A 21,402-nucleotide genomic window follows, 5' to 3' on the forward strand; every position below is an offset into this window, starting at 1 on the left:
TTTGTGACTTAGCTTGTTAGCCCAGCTGGACTTTTCCTTCACATGAGGACAGCTCTCCCACACCCAGGGAACTACTGTGAGCCCTTGATGTTTCCACTAGGGTGGGGTATGGTTTACCCAGGAGGGATGGGGACTATGCACCAACACTCAGGCAGTCTGCTCTGTCTGGGGCTCTGATCTTGTACCATCCCGCTCCCCGCCAGCCCAACACCTGGGACAGTGGAGCTAAGGCAGAGATCCTGCCTGCCTGTTTCCCAGCGTGTAAAAGGGGAATATGTGCTCTTCCCAAGGTAGTTCTGAGCGACAACACCTGCGGGTGCTTGGTTCTCAGAGCAACAGAAAACCCAGCTCCGCGTGGGGGCAACGGGTGTGATCTCCCTAGGGTTTCTGCAGAAGCATCGGACGGAGGGTTGGATCACGGTGGTAAAATTGAGCTGCGGGGCTTGAAGGGTAACAGAAGGGTACAGAGGCAGGTCTGCCGCCTAGGGGTGCCCCAGAGGTAAAGCTTTTTTTCTCCAACTCCTCTAAGACCCTCCCTTCTCCAGATCCCTTCCTTCTCTCTGCTCATCCTGTCCATCTGTATCCCTCCAATTTTCCCGTCCTCTCCACCCGCTCCCATCTTCTCCCTCCCTCGCTGTCCCACCTTCTCTCACAGAACCCAGAGAGGATCGCTGGCCCTCCTGCGCATGCGCAGTCAGTGCCAAGTGGTCCGCTGGTTGGGAGCTCCATATCCGAGCCGGGGATCGGGCCCAAAGGCTTCTCAACTACGTCGCCCGGTAGGCCTTTGGTTCCTGCCTGGGGTCGGGGCCTCTGACTGTGGAAGTGCAAGGTGGGGGGCTCCTGGGAAAGGGGTCAGGCGGCTGCGGGAGGGCGGTCCGCCTGTCACAGACCCCAAGGGCGCTAGTCAGCCCGTGTTCAGATGAATTGCTCAGGCCAGACCCCTCTGCCAGCGCCACCTGCCCCGGCGTCCCGGCCACAGTGTCCAGGGCCTGGTGTGCACCTGCCATCTCTCACCCAGCCGGGATCCACTCAGTCCGCGGCTGGCGTCCCCTTCCCCTCTCCCTCCCGCTAGTCCTCTCCTCCCGGGCTTCCTCTTCTCGTCCGGCGGCCCGTCCCCGCCCCTGGGCGGGCTGTGTCCCGGGCGGGCGGGGTCTGCGGACCCGGACGGGGGCGGGCGCCTGGGACTGTGGCTGGGGCTGTCCTCCGAGCGAGGCTGCAGCCCGCGTCCCCCTCCCCGCTTTCCCTGCCCCGCGACCCCGGGGCTGCCCTGCTCTCCCTTTCCCGCTCCCTGAGGACCAGCTCTGTGGCGTGGGCGCTGCTACCTGGGCTGAAAGCCTCCGGCTCTAACGCCCAGCTTCTCCTGGTGGAGTCGGGAAAAGGGAGCGTCACTGCTAAGCGAGGTTCTGTCTCCCCCCTCCATGTTTCTGCCTCAGGTAAGTACCTTGAACACTTTCAGGTGTTATGATGGCGGTGCTTGTTGATGTCACGTGTTTTTATAGTGAGAGGGATTGCAGTGGTGAAAGCAGGGCTTGGTTCTGTTAAAAATGTGCTGAAGGCATGAGGCTGTGACATCCTCCTTCCTTCCCTCTCCCAGGGTGAAAGGAGTGATCCTCGATTTTCAAAAGATAGTTACAGTCCCTAACTAGCCCAGCCCAGCTATTGTGCGTTAACAGGAACAGCACCACCAGAGGCCTTGGAGACCCAGGGATATTGCAGTCCTAAAGTGCTCCTGGCAGAGTTTGGCTTGTTTAGGTTTTTTGTTTTTCTTAAATTGTGGGACAGACTAGTGTATAAACTGAAAAATAATTGTCAAGAAATAATTTTCATAGGACAGTTTTATTGTGATATAGTTCACAAACCATGAATTCCATCCATTTAAATGGTACAATTCAGCAGCTTTTTGCATATTCACAGTGGTGCATCCATTATTATTCCAGAACGTTTTCATCACTTCAGAAAGAGCAGTGGAAATGAATGACCTATCCACCCCTCCCAAGTGGTGGTTCTAAAGAAATTTCTTGGCTATTCCTGACCATAAATTAACTTGTTATATTCCAAGAAAAATCTGGTAGGAATTCTAACCAGAATTGAAATGAATCTGTCTATCAAAACAGGAAGAATTTATAACTTTATGGCATAAACTTCTTCTACCCATGAATATATCTGGGACCCTATCTTTTCATCTGACCAGAGCCTGGCCCATGTGAAGTTCTCACTACTTTTTGGGCTTGTGAATGATGAGATTCTATACATCGTTAGTTGCAACTGTAGCCTTTCACAGAAGAGAAAAGTAACCTCAGTGAAGCAAGTGACTCTCTGATGGTCAGAAAGAGTGACAGCCAGTGCTGGAGTGATCCAGTGGACTTGGTGTTTGCAGCTAGATTTCTCGACCACCTACAGTTAAGGGGATTAGAGAGTTCTTTTATTTTTTCTTAATGGCGTTGCATTTATTTTTACTTATTTTTTAAAATTATTTTTTATTTAAGTGTAGTCAATTTACAATGTTATTTTCAAGTGTGCAGCAGAGATTCAGTTATAAACATATGCATATGTATATATATATGTTTTAGATTGTTTTTAGTATAAATCACTACAAGAAATTGAATATAGTTCCCTGTGTTATATAGCAGGCCCTTGTCATTTATTTTATATTTACTAATTTGTATCTGTTAATCCCCCCTTTCCTGCCTGCTAAACACAGTTTGCATTCTATGTCCATGTGTCCATTACTAGGAGCACCGTTTTTCCTAGTAATATATGCTCTTTGGCTGCTTTCAGTTTCAGTAATTCCATCTTATCTGTGGGCGCTTTTCTTCTGGTGGCCTTAATGTGGTTTGCACACGTGGTAATAGAGATCTGTATTTGGGAGAACCCCAGGCCTCGTGTAGTCCCTGGTACAGAGTGCCCACTGAATTGATGCTTGAACTGGGAAAAAAGCACAGTAAATTTTGGAATTTCCACTATGGTTGAGAATTCTATAACCTCTTTTGACAAACTTAATATTGGCTGCACCCATTCTGGGTAATTTGGTGGAAATTCATGTTATGGTGGTGAAGAGACGGGGCCTTGTATGCTTCTTCTCTTTCTGTTTTCTAACACTCATTCTCCTGGGCCTTCCAGATCCTCCCCTAGAAGTGCCAGGTCTGGCTTGGTGCTGCACTGAGGCAATATTTGTTAATAAGGCCCTTTCCTCATCTCTTCTGAGCCTCCGGTTTTTTCTCTGCACAATGAGGGCTTAGACTAGATAACTACTTTTCAGTTTCTTTTAAAGCCATGTTTCCTTTGAGAAACAGAAAATGCAAATCTCTCCTCTCAAACCAACCCTTTAGATTTTGAAAAGTCCTCCAAGGAGTGACATAGCTCTTTGTGGAAAATGAATGTGATTGTGATTCCAGGTGACACAGAAAAGACTCTTCAGAGATTGATTGCAGGGAGAGGGCAGGAAAGGGGCAGTATGTCACACTTTCTAGTGTGAGCACTGGAGCAGGGGCTTGGATTTAAATACGGTGTCTGACGCGGCCTCTCTCTAATCTTGTAGAATGTGATAAACTTCTCTACCTCAGTTTCTTGATGTGTCAAGTTGGGGTGATAATATTTTAAGGCTTTTGTGAAACATTATGCACATAAGCCATTTGTGTATGGGTAGAAACAAGACCTGCTAGGGATTCAGGGATTTGTTTAAAAAAAAAATCTTGTCCATAGCACTCTGTCTGTGTGTATTTAGTAGTTCCTGAAGGGTGAGGGTGAGTCTAAAGTCCATCGTGGGACAGGTGGCCCATGGTTCTCTGTGCCCCTGAATGCCCCCTCCTCCCCAGTCCTCTTCCTCAGTCCAGGATGAAGTTCCCTAGTAGATTTACTCAGAGGTCTTGTGAAAATGGCTATTCATTTTATTGTTTCACCAAGAAGGGCTGCCATCATGACCTCAGCCCTCCCCGGCCGCCACACCAACCCGGATCCCACCCCGGTCCATGTCCACTGGCCCCGCCAACGGCGCTGCCGTACGTTTACCGTCTGTGAGACGCCGCCCCAGAAAGGATGTCGGCCGCCGACTGACGCGGCCAGAACTAGTGGCCCGGCCAAGCAAGCCGCCATCCCCAGCAGCAAACACCGCCATGGCCCCGGGCAGCTGCACACTTCCGGAGCCCGCTGCCTGCCCCAGAAGCGCACGCCAGCCCGCGAGGAGCGCGGCGTCTTTATCCATGGCAACGCCGCGGGGCCCTCCCCTAGCGCTTGCGTCTGCGTCCTCCCGAGGCTAGACGTGCAAGGGCAGAACTTTCGGAGCCAATGGGAGCAAGGGCGCGGCCAGGACGGGGGTGGGGGGAGGCTTATGGGGCAGCTGGGCGGGGCCGGGGCGGGCGGGGCCGCGCGGAGGTCCTCAGCTGCAGGTGGCACCGGCCGGAGGCTGGGGCAATGCTGCCAACAGTGGGCGCGGCGGCGGGGCAGCGGGGCGGGGGCACCCTCACATGTCTGTGTGCGGGGCTCAGCCTGGGCTCCGCGGCCTCCGCTTGCACCGGAAGTGGACCCAGGCTACCTGTGGGCAAGATAGAGGACTGAGCCCAGGCAGGCACGTCTGGCCAGGTAGGGCACCTGAAGTGCAGATCCGCCAGGCCGGCTGCCGGCCTTGAATACGCGCTGCTAGGCAGTTTCCAAGAAGACGGGATCTGTCCCAAGAGGGGAGGTAGGGCAGGGTGCCAGATGCCTGGTTGGGTGCGGTCTTACAGGAGAGCCACGTTGAGAGGGTGCAGAGCAGCCCCTGTGTTGGCGGGGCTAGGAATTTGGGGTATAGGGTGGGGATGATGTGTGCCATTCCCTGTGGTCTCCCAAAGAACTCGCACCCCCAAGCAAAGGACCCTGCTCCCTCCACCCTTCACTGCATCCCCTGCCTTCCCCAGCACCACCGCCCCTGCCCCCGGAGTGTCCCATGACCTCTCCCCACACCAGGCACCGTCCCTGTTACAGGTACTTATCTCCTGGTGGTTCCAGCCCAAGGGTGGGGGCTGTATCTAACCAGTTAGGATGCCTGGAGCCTTTGTATGAAACCTCAGACTATAATGCAGGCGTGCACAGAGGCCCCTCAAACAGGATTCCCTGCATTCCCTCCCCACCACGCACCCACAGCGCAGCTGCCACACCAGGCCAAGCCTGCAGGAGGACCGCTGTTCCCTCTCCTCCTGTCCCTGATCAAGAGTGCACCGCCCACACTGCTGGGTATTTAGTGGGCCTTAGAAGAGCAGCTGGTATTTTCATGGACAAATATTTGCTCTTTTGGGAAGAGTTGAGTGCAAAGGGATGTAGGGTATGCCTTTTCTGTTGTCCTGGAACTGGTGACTAGGATGCAAACTTAAGTCAAAGCAGTTTTTAGAGAGAGCCGCAATATATCTTACCCAAAGATCACTGTTCCCCTACAAAGGCAACACCACCTGGCGGGTGGGGTCCTGGTCCCTCTTTCTGGAGGTTGGGCTTTGCACCCTCCAGCTGGGACAGAGCCCGAAACAGCTCTGAACACGCTCCAACAGGCTTTCCCAGCACAAACTGCCTTTATTTTGAATCTGGCTGAAGGAAGCAGCTGAGAAATCTGGGTAAATCTTCCTGGGTGTAACCATGCCTTTTGTGCTGAATGAAAGAGCGGCTCTCCACATGCTAACAGCTTAGAACTGAATGTGTGTCGAAGCCTTCATGCATGTAGCATGTTGGGAACAGCGTTTCATGGTGAGGGGAACTCTATAACTTACATGTGTATGGGGAAGCCCTCACTCCAACAGGGTTTTCCTGCACAAACTGCCTTTATTTCGAAATTGGCTCTTGCTGAGAAATCTTGGTAAGTGTTCTTAAGTGTAGCCATGCCCATTATGCAGGATGAAAGAGCGGCTCTACACTTTTTCACATCTCAGAAATGAATGTGTGTTGAAGCCGTCATTCATGTAGCGTGTTGGGAACACAGAATTTAGTGGTGAGAACTATGTAAATTACATGTCTACGATGAAGCACTCTCTCGAGCCGGGTATTCCAGTGCATACTGCCTTTATTTCGAAACTGGCTTCTCAGAAGCCTGTGGTCTCCACTGCAGGTCTGTCTCCAAACCCAGGGCCAGCATGGTAACTCTGCTCCCCCTGTCTATTCTGGAAGTTCTAGGTGTCCTCCATGGCCCTTCCACCATTATGTTTTTGGAAAACCCCGCAGATGGAATGGGCCTGAGGACAGGAGAGCTGGATGCCAGAAGCCACTGCCCAGTGTGAGGCTCCTGGGAGGGGCATCTCCTCTCCGTGGGCTCTGATCTAACCTCCCCTCTCCCCCACCCCCACCCCTCTCCTCCTGCATTTCCTGATTGATCCCTGGATAATGGTCCATACCAGGAATGACCTGGGAGAGGTTTTATGAGTCTTTAAGTGGAAAAAAAAAAAGAAATCTTTAGACAAGTTACTGAAAGTAACTTCCAGCTTTACCGGGAAAGACCTCATTCCAATGTTTAAGGCTAGTTGACAGGGTGTCAAATTGCTTAACCACTCACATCTGAGCAAGTGCTACCTCTCTCTCCAGCTCCCCGCAGTATCCACCTGTGGCAACTTGGCCAAAAGAAGGCAAGAAAGCTCTTTCCCCTCGCCAGCACCAGCGTGGCTTTGGAGTCAGTGGAGGCTGAGAGAAAGAGCCCCGCCCTGAGGTTTGAGGGGCCTCCAGCCACAGCCAGAGGAGCGGGGGTTTTCAGAGTGGCCCAGCAGGGAAACCAGGCAAGGCCACCTGGCCCAAGTCTTCCCTGCCCAGAGAGCCCCATGAACTGCTTTGGGCCACACTCCCCGTTTGGGCCCCCTGCAAAAAGATACCACGGGAGCCACACCTGAGAAGGCAGAAGGACAGCCCTTTAGCCTGGGGTCCCAGCAGGTGTGTCCTGTGAGACCTGTGGCCACATAAGTTCCTTGTCTCTCCAGGTCACTGAAGGGACTGTGCTGGGCATCTTGGTGGTCAGGGACATGGGAACACCTCTAAACTCTGAAGAAGGACAGAGAGACTCTTCCTGGAAGCAAGGATTCCAGGGAGACACCTTGCCCAGAACTGGGGGACTGTGTCCTGAGCAGACCCCTGGGAGGCAATGTGGGGCTGTGGGGTCCTCTTCTGAGAAGGGAGCAGGTGAGTTTTCCGGGGGTGGGGTCCTGCTTTGTCCAGATATGTCCTTGTGTAAGACTCATTTACAAACACCTCCAAGTCCACCTAGGGGTGGCCCCAGAGGTGGGGGTAGAGGAGGAGAGTGAAGGGTGCAGACTTAGGGCCCCCTGAGCCACCCAGGGAGCCAAGGGTCAGTGGGAACATCTTGGGAGTCTAGTGCAGGGGTGGAGGACGAGCACTAAGAACATGCCAAGTCATGCAATAAAGTGACCCGTGACCACGAGACACAGGTGGCCGTACACCAAAAGAGGCAGATAGAAATTTAGACCCAGGATCTGAGAACCTTGAGAGGGGCTGGAGGGTCCCAGGAACCCTCAGGAACAGCTCTTCTAGGGGCACAGACATCCCAATACACACATTTCTCATGGAAGCTTTTTGGGGTGCAGAGTGAGTTACCAGGATCCTGAACTTAGTATGGAATCACGGTTCCTGGCAATAAATTGCTGTCATTTGTCCCTGGACATGCACAGGGGAGCTGACTGCTGTGGGGGTCACTGCAGGACTAGAATCTTCTGGTGTCTGCTCTGTGACCACAGAAACCCAGGGGGATTTCTCAACAGGAGAACCTGGAGACCATGCCTGCAAGGACCACCCTCATGGGATGGCCAAGGAGCTCGTGGTACCCAGGTCACCAAGTGACGAAGTTGTGAGGTTGCCTGGGGAATCGTGGGGGCATGTAGATTTCTGAGGTCAGCACGTGGGCCCAGCACTGCTGGATGGTCTGCACAAAGAGGGGCCTGCCCTCCTGATGATGGCTCTTAACACCTGCAGGGAAACTGCTCCCAGGGCTCCTGGAGGTCCATATTGAGAGTGTCCTGCCAGCCTTGTGGGGTCACCTTCCCCTGATGCAGAAGCAGACCTCTCTCCCTTGAGGCCCAGGGGACACCTGGCTCAGGTGCCACCTCTGTGCCCTGGACACGCAGAGCCCCAGAGCTCTGGCACAGCCTGGGGTGTGGTGGTGTCCGGGCAAGAAAGGCCCTGGGAAGGGGGTCATTCAAGGGCAGAGGCCACTCTGCAGGGATGCTGGACCTGGCAGCAATGCACTGCTTCAGTACTCCCTTGGGTTGGGTCTCCAACCTGTGGGATGGAAGGGCCACTCCTTCCTGTGTTGCAGTCGGGGGAACTAGATCCATCGTCAAGGTCAGCCCTGAAAATGGAGGCTGCGCTACCTCCATTCCTGGAAAGAAAATCAGTCCCCTCCAGTCCAGGTGATTCAGAAAGTCATTCAGCAATGTTCGGGGCCCCCACTTTAGGCTTTGAATTAGAGCTGAGCGGCTTAGGAGGCCAGATCCCTGACCGTGGCTCCAGGAGCAGGTTTTCTGCTGGGGGACAGGATCCTCACAAACACCTGTGTCTTTGTGGGACACTCCCCTCTGACAAGCTGGGAGGCAGGGTGCAGTTGTGGGAAATCGTGTTTACATGAGCAGAGGGCCACCATGTGGTGGGGGCACAGGAGACTGTGAGAATGAGTCCCACAGCCTTTCTGGAATCAAAAAACTGGCAAATGTGAAAAAGTGCATAATTTGTTTTATTGAACAGGCTGCTTATGTACGTTTGGAGGACCAGGTTCAATGACTCAGCATCCCTCCAGGACAATAGCCTCAAGAGAAGAACAGACAGAGCAGGAGGAGATCTGGGGTTTCTCCCAGGAATGAGGTGGAACAGGGATTTCTGCAGATTTGCAAGGAGTCCCCGACCACTGAGCATGGGGTTACAGCCCCACGAGACCCCTGTCATGTTTGGCTTGGGCTCTGGTTCTGGCCTGCTCATGTATTCTTCCAGCAGAGTTCCAGAAACTCAGAGGGTGGACTTAGAGGGGCTGCGTTTGGAACCTAGTGAGGAGTTGGAGGGTCCTTTATATTGAGTCCCTTCATCCTAATCACCGTAGCTGAAGCCCAACACCCCCCAGGCCCCCATGGTTGCCGTGGAGGGAGAACAAGCCTGGCAGGCGACCTAGGGGTCCCACTACTGTGTCCTTCCCTTGTCTTCGTTCCCTTTCACCCCGGAAGGTGTGATTGTCTCGTGTCATGGTGGCCTCCACAATGTCCCTCCCAGTAATCTCTCTTCTCCATCAGGTGGGGTTCCCAACCCCGCTCAGCCTTCTCTGCATGGATGCTGAAGGACCAGGCCCACCTGAAGTTCTGAGCTCGAGCAGTAAGGTGGAAACAAAGAAACCAATGGAAAAAAGAAGCAAGTGATTGTGGCAAAGCTCCCCACCACAGAGAAGCTGCCCTGAGTGGAAGGGAGAGTGTGGGCATGCCCGTTTGTTTCCTATCTCCCAGTGCTCTTAGCTTTCTTATTGCCTACCTGCATGGTTACAACAAAATGATCTGCAAAACTGAAAATATTTACTCTCTCGCTTTTACAGAAAAGGCTGGCCAGCCTCTGGTCCGGTACCAGGCAAGAGATTGGAGTTCCTTTCCAGTTTGGAAACATCTTGGCAGGCCCAGGTTTGCAAAGGTCTTTAAGAGTAGTTACGGAGTTTTGCTTTTAAACTTTTTTACGGCTGTATATACTTGTGAGATGTGGTTGTGATGTATAATTCTGAGCCGGGATTTTCTCAAACTGTTTCTCACTTCTTATACCAGACATTCCTAAATTCCAAGTGGAACTGCATATTAAGGAAGCCATGGAATTTAGCAAAAGGATACAGATCTCATTTCCTTTTAAGCATCGGTGTACCTCCATCATGGCAGTATTTGTTATGTGTTATTGATAGGGGAACTAAGTAGTAAACAGATTAATAGAAAATAGGGGATTTTAGGTACACAGGTTCATCTTTTCAACATTGTTTGTAATATTTGCAGTTTAAGATGACCATTCCTGAGAAACAGGCAGCCTCTTAGAATGAAATAGCATTTCCTCTGAACCATAATTAATTTTTATTTTGTAGACAGCAGGAAGGGTAATAACACGTCACACATTTGGGGACGTCAAAGAGAAAATGTAACTTTCTGGGAGCTCACTCCCCCGCCTCCCCCTGCCCTTTTTACTGTCCCATTCTCCCTGGAAGGCTCTTTCTTATCTTCTGCTCATGGCTCCAGTAACTCTTTCTTCCTCCTTGTTCCTCAGCTGGTAAGGTTAGTTTTCTACTTTGAACAAGCAAACAAGCCAACAGAAGAGAAATTTCACAAGCAACTCCCAGGACATCCGCTCGCCTTCTGATGTCTGTGACCTCACTCTCGGTGCCCCACCGCTTATTAAAAGTGGCATCGAAAGCCAGTTCCTCCAAAAGTCCCCGAGGCCCCATCCCTCCCATCTTCTCTGGGTTGTCACTCCCAAAACCATCCTCTCTTTCACTGCCTCATCTATTTTGTTCTCCTGCTAGTTGGCACCATCAGTATATAAACGTCCATCCTCTTAAACCAACAGCACTCCTTGACCCTAATTCACCCCCACCAATTGCCACCCTGTGTCTTTGCAGCAAATCTTTAAGGAGTTGTTTAAACTCACTGTCTGCATCTTCTCTTGAGCCATCCCCTTTTACACCCATTCTGGCTTTTCGCCTGATCCCTCGCTCTATGGAAACTGCCCTGTCAAGGCCATCAGTGACCCCATGTTGCTAAATATAGTGGTCAATTTTGACTCCTCATCATGCTTGGCCCCTCGGCAGCATTTGACCCAGCTCTTCCATCCCTCCTACCCCGTGTTCCTGCTTCACTCAACCCCCAGCCCATCTCTCTGTCTGTTTCTGCTTTTGGCCTGCTGGCTGGTCCTTTGCCAATGTCTCCTGTTTTTTCCAAACATATACTGTGGGTGTTCCCCAGGGTGGGTTCCTGGGCCTCTCCTCTCTCTCTCTGCTATTCCTTTGGTGGAAGCAACCCAGCCTTGGAAATTGGCATGCCATCAATTTCTCGATTTCTCCAAAATTCCCTGATTTCCCCTTTCCATCTGAGCCTTTATCCCTGAGACTCACATCACATTCTTTTCCTTTCATTCATCTTGCTTTCACATTCATACATATGTTCTACTATGAAATTACTTTTCCAAATTTTGAATCAGTACATATATATCATGTAAAATGCTCAAATATGTATTATTTCCACTAAGATGCTAATTCTACCTTAGAACATTTCTGCACTTCTGTATTTATGTGAATAAAGCGAATAGTATTTCTACAAGCCTCATAGTTAAACACTGTTAGTTTGGGGCTATTATGTAACATGAAATAATGGTACATCAACATAGTCGTTTTTCATTTATTTTTATGTAACACCGAGATGAGGTTTTTGCCCTGAAGACTGGTTTTATTGAAATTTTACCTACGTTACGGACAGTCAGTTTATGTGAAAGCCCTCATTTCTCCCCTTTTTGATATATGCTCCATTTGGCTATATATAACATATAACTTGGCATGAAACAAAATTCCCAAATCATTCACATAATACAATTAATATGTTTAATTATATTTTTTAAATGTTAAAAAGAAAAAGAAAACAGATTCCTCTACCTATTAGGCACTTCTGTGGCAATATGTAACACACCCCTTAACCATGACATTGAAGAACTGAGCTGATACCAGCCCCTTTCCACCTGCTCAGCCCCACCTTTTCCCATCCCCTTTCCCATCCGGAGAGGACATCCCTCCCATTGTCCAGGCCCAGATGTTGGAACCATGTCCTTTCTCTCTCTTTCTTTTACACTCACAGACAGCAAATCCAGCTTGTTAGAAAATTCTGGATATTCTGTCTTAATTAAATACCTGCTCTCTGCTCCCCGCCCTCCTAAGAGCCACCTTCAGCCTTTCCTGGATACCAATAGCCTTCTGTTTCCATCTTTGCTTTCCTACAATCTCTCATCCACACAGAGTCAGAGGGAGCCTGTAAAAACATACATTGGGGGTGGTGGGTGTTGCTCAGTGGTAGGGCGCATGCTTAGCATGCTTGAGATCCTGGGTTCAATCACCAGCACATTCATTAAAATAAATAAATTACTTCCCCCCAAAAAACACAAACACAAAAGCATAAGTTGGACTACATCACCCCTCCCCTCAAAACTCACTAAACGGGTCACCATGTCATTAGGAGCCAAAGTCGTCACAAAGGCCTCAGGACCCGGCGTGCTCTGCCTCTCTGCCCACACTCTCCCCCTCACTCTGGGGGCCTCTGGCTCCGGCTCTTCCTTCTTCCTCCGGATCTATTCTGCTTCAAGTTCATTACTCCGTGAGATCTGCCAGGATTGCCTTATTCTCTCCTGCCTGCCTCCCACCCCACCGCCATCACCCGAGTTTGCTCATATCACTCTTTTTTAAAAATTTATCCAAACTCTTGCTACCCCAACATGCTGCCTGTTTCCTCTGCTAAAATTCTGAGCCCCCAGTGATGGGGAGTCATGTCTATTTTGTTGACTGATAAAGCCCGAGAGCCTTGGGAACGGTCTAGTTAGGAGATTCCCGTATGTAGTAGGAGCTTATACACATTTGCTGAATGAATGTAGATGCCCTGGTCCAATCCGATGGAGCACTTCTGTGACGTGCTCAAAGAATAACTCTCCTTTCCACCTGAGAGGGGGTGACAACTTCCCTGCTGATTAAAGGCAAGAACTTTTTGCTTTATGCTGTTAACCTTAGGCGGGGAGACTGGGGGATCTTCATATATATTTTTAAATTTGGTTCACTCTGCAGTTGGTCTTTGGTCTCTGTATAATTTTGAGAAACTCTTTATAAGTGATCATTCTTTGATCAGATTGAACAGGTTCCAGGGGGAAGGACCAAGCCTGTCCCATCAGCCATCCTATGTGTCTTGTCCTGGGACCCAGTGGATGCTCAGCATGTAAGTGAACCGACAGGAGTGAGTGAAGAGATGGGAGCATCTCATTATTGTGGCGGATCTCTGTCCAATGCCTTGAGATTTGGGGAAGGGTTTACGAGTGCAGAAGGGAGAGGTCAGGTCCTCTGTGCTTTTCCTGAGTGCCCTGGCCTTACCCATTCCCCCAGCCCCCTCTGGGCAGCCAAGCCAAGGAGCTGGGCCACCAGGGGTTGTGCTGATCAATAATCCACCTTCACCCCAATTCCGGGGGTAGGTACACATGGTTGTAGACACTGGAGTCAGGTCCTTGGAGGAATTCCTCACCGAACTATGTTTTGGACCTTTTATTTTTCTCTAGAACCTCCAGCTGAAGAAGATTGTCTTAGACACATGAAAGTTGAGGACACCTTCTGTCCCCTCGCAACCCAGGTGGGCCTGGGAGTCTGCTTTTTCTATTGCCGATGGGCTCGTGTTGATTTGGGCATCCCTGTGCCTGAATTCCTGCAGTACACTCGGTGGTAAGGATGGGGGTGCCTGGCAGGGAGGGAAGCGGGTTGGGAGACTGTACAGCTGGGCTGATGTTAACCTGGGGTGAGCGGGAGCTTGCTGATGCATGGCATCTCGGGGCAGGGAACTCTCCACACTCAAGAGGGGTTCCCACTCCCGCAGGGTCCCTTTGATCAGGGTGCTGGGCTGTCAGGGGACCACAGGGGTCCCAGTGAGGATTAGGGTGCCTTCAGGCAATGGGAAGTGTGGGGTCCAGTGGCAATTGAATTAACTGTGCACCCAAACCCAGCCCCCACCTCTTTCAGCCTGTTTCCTAATCTGCAAAACTGGAATGTTATTAAACATCTCGCGGGGTCATTGATGGGCTGGGACAGACTACACAGTCAGGAGCTGGAATTCTTCTGTCCCCTGATTGTTTGCCTTCTTTCTGACTATTTGCTCTCACAAGCTCAGTCTCTCTGTCTCTCGCTCTTTCACTTCTAAGTTTCTCTCATGCTCTGGTTTCATTTGATTTCCAACCACCGCCCCTCCCCTCCGCCAAACTCCAGATGAGTGAACTTGATTTCTATGTGTCAGTTCCAAATTCCCAGGAAAGATGCTCTGTCACCCTCTGGATCTTCTGTCCAACCCATGAGTTGTGGCCAGATGAGCGAGTCCCTCTGGGACCAGCAGAGGGTCTCTGCCCAGCCCCCAGCCACCACTGTGGGAGCACATAGCTCTCCGTGGAGGAAGTACTGGCTGTGACCTTGTGTCACTAAGTGTGAATTTATGTCTTCTCTTGAACCACCTTCATCCTCCTAAACAAAGATGAAAATTAAACACTCCCGGGATTTGTGTCATGGAACACTCAGGGTGGGGGCTAATGGGGCTGGAATTTCTGCTGTATTTAAGGGGCTACAGTGAATCCCCAACGAGAGCCTGCAAAGGGAACAGCACCGGCCCCACCCGGCACTTAGGGCGCTGAGTCTGCGTGACGTTGAGCCAGGCTTCTGACCACAGCTCAGGGGTCTGGTCTGACCAGTTAGCCTTTGAAACCAACCAGCTTTGGATTCCTCAATCCCACCCTGAGGTTTTACCTGAACCATCAGCTTCTGTATCTCTGAAGACAGATGCTGAGGACCCTTCACGTAAGCCGTTCGCACAGCCCTGTTCAGGCCTTTGTGCTGCACGGCCTGCCCGGCGAGCTGACCGAGGTTGGTATTTTACTGATGTTAGAAGTAGTCTGGTTTCCCGATGTACTGTTTCACTGAACAAGCAACAGAAGCCACTTCTCGCTGATAAAAGCAGAAAAGGGTCATAATGAAAAGATACTGGGAGGGTGTGTGGAGTGGCCAGGACCGGAGCCAACCCAGGAGCTGTAGGAGGTGTTAGGGAGCCCCAGGCACCAGGCTGGGAGGGGTGCTACCGGGCCCCCTGCCACCCCAGAAGGGACCCCCCTCCACCCGACCCTCCACCTCACTCACTGCAGGTTCATGTCCCGGCAGGGCCAGGTCACACTGAAGCCACCAGCACACACCTCAGTTGGGGAGCTGGCCCCGTCTGAGCTGCGGGCGTGCCTGGTGTGGGGAGAGGCCCAGTTAGAGGAAGGCAGTTCCCCTACTGTTCCGAGTTAAGGTGCAAGTCAGTGCCCATCACTCAGGAGAGCCAGGCTGGACGGACCTCATTGTGGTGACTAGGCTGTCTGAGTTCACTTATTACTTTCTACGTTTGAAGGCCCTGGAGGGAGAAAAAGTGAAGGTTCTAGTACTTATTTTGTGTTTCCCACGTACCAGGTGTGGTAAACAAGCCACTTCAGACAAGGCCCGGAGCAACCACGTAAATAGGCCACGGAGCAAGTCGTGCAGTCAGGCCTCTGTGGTCCCGAAACCCGTGTCCCCATCGGCTCCATAGTTACCAGTGGAAACTAGGGGGATTTATGGGACTGTGTGCTCCTGTGAGGGCTGGGATATGTGTGTTTAAGTCCACATCTTCAGAAACTCGGCTAGAACCACAGCCACTGATTGCACGGTGGCAGAGGAAGGGAGGATTCCAGCCTCTGGTCCAGCTCGTGTGGAGCTCAGAAGTTCTTCCTCCTGTCCTGAAAATAACACCAAATCTGAGGGAGCTGCAAACCCACTGCTCTTCTTAGATCCCAGAAGACTGAGGGGGAAAGCTGCTTCCAACCCAGAGAGGTTGCAAAGGGAACAGCGGGCAGGCTTGGAGAGTCACAGCTCCCAAGGCAGAACCTGCTTTTGTAAGAACCCTGGGGGCAGGCAGATTTAACAGGTCCCTGAGGCCAGCAGGAGGCTCAGTGTGGGGAAATCAGAGTGTGACAACTCCAGGGGGCCAGTCAGAGGGGCCCCATGCTCTTTTTCATGTATTTTACATCCAGGACCGTGTCCTGTTCTCAGAATGAAGGTCAGAGGATAACTCCTCATGCTTCCTGCCTGGAGAGGAGAAAATAACTGTATTGAAATACACCCAGAACATTCTGTTTCATTGGGGGAAGTTGTTTTTTGTTTGTTTTTTTAATGAGAAATTATTTTACCAGAGCCTAACCAACCTGGGAGAAGGGAAATCCCTTCTGTGTCACCCAAATTGGGGTGGGGGGAAAGAGACACACTTGTGGAGGTCACAGCTCAGGGCACAGGCTCAATGAGAACTAATCACAGGACTGCAGATGCCCTGCTCTGTCCCGCTCCCCCAACACCTTACCTCCATGTCAGTAGGGCCCGTGTGTAATAACAGGAATAATACTAACAGAAGTAAATGTCTCAGGAGTGTCTAGGGAAAACCCAAAGACAGCGGGGAGATGAAAACAAGGACACACAGGCTGTTTTAGCCTCTCACACCAATAGCTGTAGCAAACTACACACAGCCCAGCCCCAGTAGATAAACAGACAACCTCACAGAAGAAATTATTTATTTTGGTTCTCTTACCCAGTGCATTCCATGGTGCATCCTCGCCTAGAATTGAGTGGAAGCAAGTCCATCTCAGAAGGGACATAACTGAAGAGGGATGGCTTCCCAGACTCTGAGGGGCAGAGAGAGCACCAGCCTGGGTTAGAGAAAGGTGAGGGGTGGGGTAGGGTGTGGGCTGCCTTCTTCCCCATATAAGGAACCTTCCTGAGGCCAGCACAGTAGGAGGGAGGGCCATGGGGTGGAAGCAGCCAGACTTCATCCTGAGAACTGTTGGGATGCCTCAAAGGGACCATTCAGGTGCCCAAACTGGGCCCTGATTGAGGGAGCCAGTCGGTCTGACTCAGAGCCCAGGACTGAGGTGGGCTCACAGCAGGCCGGTATTACTTGGCCGGATCCATTTCACTTCTCCGAAGCCCTGTGTAAAACATGAAGCGTGGACGGCCTGGTGAGCACAGCTCTGCCCTCAAGACCGGTTTCAACTCCTCTCTTCCCAGAGAACAGCATCTCTGAACCCGTCCTGGGTGACCTCACAGAGATCACCCTAGTGGCCCAGGCTAGTGACCGGGAACATGTACCTTCCTGCAGGCAACCCCTGACGTCCACTGATGCATCATATACTGGCAAAGAGTGAGTCACTGTGCATTGGTCTAACAGCAGAGACTCTGCCAAAGGCCCAAGAGGTGGTGTGTGGGACATGCAGGGGTGCAGGAGTGTAAGCAGTGCAAAAGTGTAACTGGTGACAGGGGTGCAGGGGCTGTGGAGGGCGCAGGCATTTCAGGGGATGTGGGGGTGGAGGGATGCAGAATTGCAGAGAGTAGCAGGGGTGCAGAGGTGCAGGGAGTGTAGGGATGCAGGGAGGTGCTCAGGGACCTGGCCAGGATAAGAAGGCAAGTGCACATCCTTGCAGTCAGCCTGACCCCGGTAGGCTATTGCAATGCTTTTGGGCTGCGGCGGCGGCGGTGGCGGTTGGGAGGCTGCCCGGGCAAGCCGATCGATTTCTTCTCTTCCCTGCAGCCTGGCCTGGGGTGGGGCTTGGCCGCCGGAGATTCGCCAGATGTTGCACTCCAGGTAAGCTTGCTCCTGGTAGGTGGGGCGGTTAGGTCAGAAGGCAGTGGCAGCGGCAGAGGGGCGGAGCGGGTCTACCCCTGGTGAACGGGTGGAATAGCTGCCTTGTCCCGGCTGCTGGGCCTGGGAGCGGCCTCTTCTTCCCCAGGTCGCCGGACACTCCTGTCCCACTCAGCTTGCTGAGTGCGGAGTGGGGGCGGGGCCGTTAAGGTGCGGGACCCACGGGGGGAGGGAGGCTGCCGCGGGGGAGCCGATCAATTCGCTCCGCTCTCCCCAGAGGCGGAGCCAGGGGCGGCTTCTGCTGCCCTAGAGGCGGGACGCGGGTCTCCAGATGAACTTGCTCCTGGGAGGCGGCGGCGGAGGCGGCAGGGGCAGGGGATGTGTTCCAGGGAGTTGCTCCATTTCTTCTCTCCCCCACGGCCTGGCTTGGGGGCGACGTCTGCCGCCGGAGATTTGCCTCAGGTCCGACTCCAGGTGAGCTTGCTCCTGGGAGATGGGTGCGGTGCGGTCAGGGGGCTGGTAAGGTGGTGGCTGCAGGCATAGGGAGGCTGCCCCGGAGGAGACTGTGGATTAGCTCCATGTCTGCACCGCGTGGCCTGAAGGCGGCCTCTGCTGCCCCAGGTCCCGGGACACCCCTGTCCCACTTTGCCTGCTGGGGGCGGGAGGCAGGGTAGTCAGGGTGCAGGGGTGGCGGTGGTCGGGGGCCTGCAGCGGGGGAGCGGACCATTTGCTCCCATCTTCCCCGCGTCTTGTCCTGGGGGCGGTCGCTGTTGCCCTGTGTTATGAGACGCGTGTATCCTAGTCGGCCTGACCCCGGGAGTTGGACTTGGTACTTTGGGGGTGGTGGCAGCAGCGGCAGGTTTTCCCATGGAACTTGTCCATTTGCTCCCACTTCCCCCCATGGTTTGCCCTGGGGGCGGTCCCTGTTGTCCCAAGTTCGTCGGACGTCCATCTCCAGGTCAGCCTGCTCCCTAGAGGAGGCCACTGTGAGGTCATGGGCAAGAGTGGTGGCTGCTGCGGGGGTAGGGGCTGCCTTGGGGAGCTGGTGGATTGGCTCCCGTCTCCCCGATGGCCTGGTGTGGGAGTGGCCTCTCCTGCCCCAGGTCACCAGACGCACCTGTCCCACTCAGCCTGCTGGGGGAGGGGCGCCCTGGGCGGTGCCTTTAAGGTGCGGGGGTGGCGATGGCGGGGGTAGAAGACCTGCAGCGCGGAGCCTGTCAATTTGCTCTCCTCTTCCCCGTGACCAATCCTGGGGGCGTCCTCTGCTGCCCAAGAAGCCGGATGCCCGTCTCCAGGTCAGCTTGCTCCTGGGAGACGGGCCCGATGCGGTCAAGGGGCAGAGGCAGTTGCGACGGCCGGCTGCCCCGCCTAATGGGGCCACTTCTTCTCCTCTCCCCTGACCTGGCCTGGGGACGTCCTCTCTGGCGCAAGATTCGCCTGACACCCCACACCTGGTCTGATTGCTCCTGGAAGGTGGGCGCGGTGAGATCAGGAGGTGGAGAGGACAGGGGCTGCCCCTGGAGAGCTGGAGGATAAGCTCCAATCTCTCTGCAGGCCTGACGTGGGGGCGGCCTCTGCTGCCCCTCGTTCCCAGGTCACACTTCTTCGGGTCATATTTCCCCGGGGTTGCGGTAGGGTGCGGGGGCGTCGGGGTGTTGGCGGGGGTATGGAGCCTGTCACTCGGGAGCTGGGGGTTTAGCGCCCATCTTTTCCGCAGATTGGCCTGTGGGCAGCCTCTGTTGCTCCAGATCGCAAAGCAATTTCCCTGACAGCTTAGCCACCAGAGGTGGGCAGGATGGGCTGAGAGGGCTGAGGCAGCCGCCAAGGCAGCGACGGAGGGGGCTGTCCCTGGCCAGCTGGTCAATTTGTTCCCATCTCAACCTTTGCTGCCCCAGTTTCGCAGAACGCCCTTCTCCAGTTTATTCTTCTCCAGGGAGGTGGGCGCAGTGCATGCAGCCCGAGGTCTGGGCTCTCCCTTGGGAGGGGCAGAACTCTCTTGTTCTCCTTTGTCTTTATTCTTCAGCGAAGTGGTTACTGGACGCAATTCTTAATTCTGAGAAAGTGTAGCCTGTGTTATGGAAGAGCTGCTGGACAGTGAGGTTTCTGGGTGGATTTTCACATCAGCTGATGCCCCAGGCAGGCAGGAAAGCTATTACTCAGAGCTTCTTAGTCTGGGGTTGGGGATGGCCCCGCCATCCTTGCCATGCTTTTTAAAAATGTGTTACTCCCCTCTTTTTCCTAGGTGACATTTTAGGTTATTGGGTCTCAGATTGCTGGCACACTCATCCCTGTTCTCAGACATCTTTTAAACTTGGGTGAAGTGATAAGTAGGGGAAGATGATTTACTGAAAGGTAAGAATACTTAAATTCGCATTAAAGCTACATTCTGTCAATCTTTCTAAAATGATTTTCCTCTGATTCTAAATCCACGACCTAGTGAATGTTGTACTCCTGTGTAAAATCATTGATCTTCACATCACATTTGTTGAGTGGTCAACGAGATTTGTTAATTAGATTATTCCTGAAAGGAAAAGTTCAGGCTTTTCAGAATTCCTTGTCTGATGTCACCCAGGCAGTCACAGTAGAAGACAGAGCTGATATAAAAATCCCTCAGCTGCCTGAACTGCAAAGCTTCTGGGATTACTGATCCCTGAAATGCAGGTGACTCTTGATGATAATCTGGGGGATGGTTTAAATGATCAGATTCTTCCAGTCCTATAAATGGGTTCCGTGGCCCCAGCCCCGGGAGAACTGGACATAAGGGCCATATCGTGTGTGGTGGGATGGGAAGGCAAGGTGTAAGAGCTGGAATCACTGAGATTCCACACTCGCTAAACACAGACTCCAGAGCCTAATTGTTGTCAGGTTCTGTTCTGGATTTGAGAGTGTGTTCATACATGATTCTTGCCCTTCTGGAGTCACTGCCTGGGTGGAAGTAACCTTTACATAGATCTGTGGAGGATGACATTTAAGTAGATGGGCTGTTATGGTTCTCAATGTGCCCAGGCTTGCTCTTCCAGGCACTCGTGGGACTAACGCGAGTCATGTTATTCACTCATTCACTGATTTATTACCCTTGAATTGATCACTCGTCCCACAGTAAGTGAAACAAGGTAACAGGAAGCTGAGTTTTGTCCCCTCTCCTATCACTGATTGTTTTTCAGTCGGGCGCCCTGCGTATGCATTGTGAAACGGTGGTATTTCGTGCCCAATGGGGCAGCACTGTCAGTTCTGAGAATCAGGGGAGACACATGGGTAGGACAGCACCCTGACACACATGGCACCCCCCATCCCGTGAGACAGAATTGTCGATGCTCAGGTGACCCGATGTAGACTGCGGTGCTAAACCTGAGCATGTTTAGTTATCCTGGTGGCTATGAAAATACAGACTACCAGTCGCTACCTCTGGAGACTCTGAGGGTGTGCACCCCAGGATTCTGCATTTTAAGAAGCACTTTAACGAATCCTGATGAAGAGATCTGAGTGTCCCACGGAGAAACACTGGTGTGCGAGGCACCAATATTGAGGATTCTCAGGGAACGATGTCTTTTTAGGATGGTCCATGGGCCCTCACTTTAGACTTTTGCCTTGAGTTTAATTTTATGTGTTCAGAAGTGATGTCTTTCAATTCCAGTGCATGTCAGCATGCTCTGTGCAGGGATTTACTCTCAGTAGATGGCAAAAACTATGATTCTTCAGGTCACCGAGCTACACTGTGAACGATATTTTATTTTGGTTTTCTTTGTAGCAATGCAGAGTCTCCCGAGAAGAGATTTAGACTCAACAGCTTTGTGTCAGACTTTGGAAGACCGCTGCTGCCCAAGGTGTTCTCTGGCAGTGCAATGACGAATCTAGGTCCCTCTTTCACTGCTACATCAATGAAGTGGACCACTTGGACAAGGCCAAAGCTGGTATCCCTACCATAGCCCTTTACAGTGTTATTCGGCTCCAGGAAGCCATCAGATGCAGCAGGTGGCCAGAGGAGGAGCCGAACAGACTCATGAAATGTGACATCCCCAACTTT

The 21,402-nt window shown here is 52.4% G+C and overlaps 1 protein-coding gene and 1 long non-coding RNA gene across 2 annotated transcripts; both read left to right on the forward strand.

The window, feature by feature from the left end:
- The first annotated feature begins 460 nt into the window (after nt 1-460).
- On the forward strand, nt 461-9,508 carry LOC140694809 (uncharacterized). The gene is made up of 8 exons (XM_072957868.1): nt 461-499; nt 656-776; nt 1,355-1,433; nt 6,538-6,725; nt 6,924-7,122; nt 7,719-7,785; nt 8,698-8,814; nt 9,234-9,508. The coding sequence occupies exons 2-8, from the start codon at nt 687-689 to the stop codon at nt 9,301-9,303; spliced, it is 810 nt and encodes a 269-aa protein (XP_072813969.1). The 5' UTR covers nt 461-499; nt 656-686; the 3' UTR covers nt 9,304-9,508.
- Nucleotides 9,509-14,471: 4,963 nt separating this feature from the next.
- LOC140694813 (uncharacterized) lies at nt 14,472-21,401 on the forward strand. Its single transcript, XR_012070451.1, has 7 exons — nt 14,472-14,605; nt 16,336-16,464; nt 16,808-16,940; nt 17,328-17,381; nt 17,656-17,852; nt 19,621-19,730; nt 21,127-21,401. It is a non-coding gene; the product is annotated as an uncharacterized lncRNA (long non-coding RNA).
- Nucleotide 21,402: the final 1 nt, after the last annotated feature.

Source organism: Vicugna pacos, unplaced genomic scaffold, assembly GCF_048564905.1.
Source record: "Vicugna pacos unplaced genomic scaffold, VicPac4 scaffold_104, whole genome shotgun sequence".
Classification (NCBI taxonomy): Eukaryota; Metazoa; Chordata; class Mammalia; order Artiodactyla; family Camelidae; genus Vicugna; species Vicugna pacos.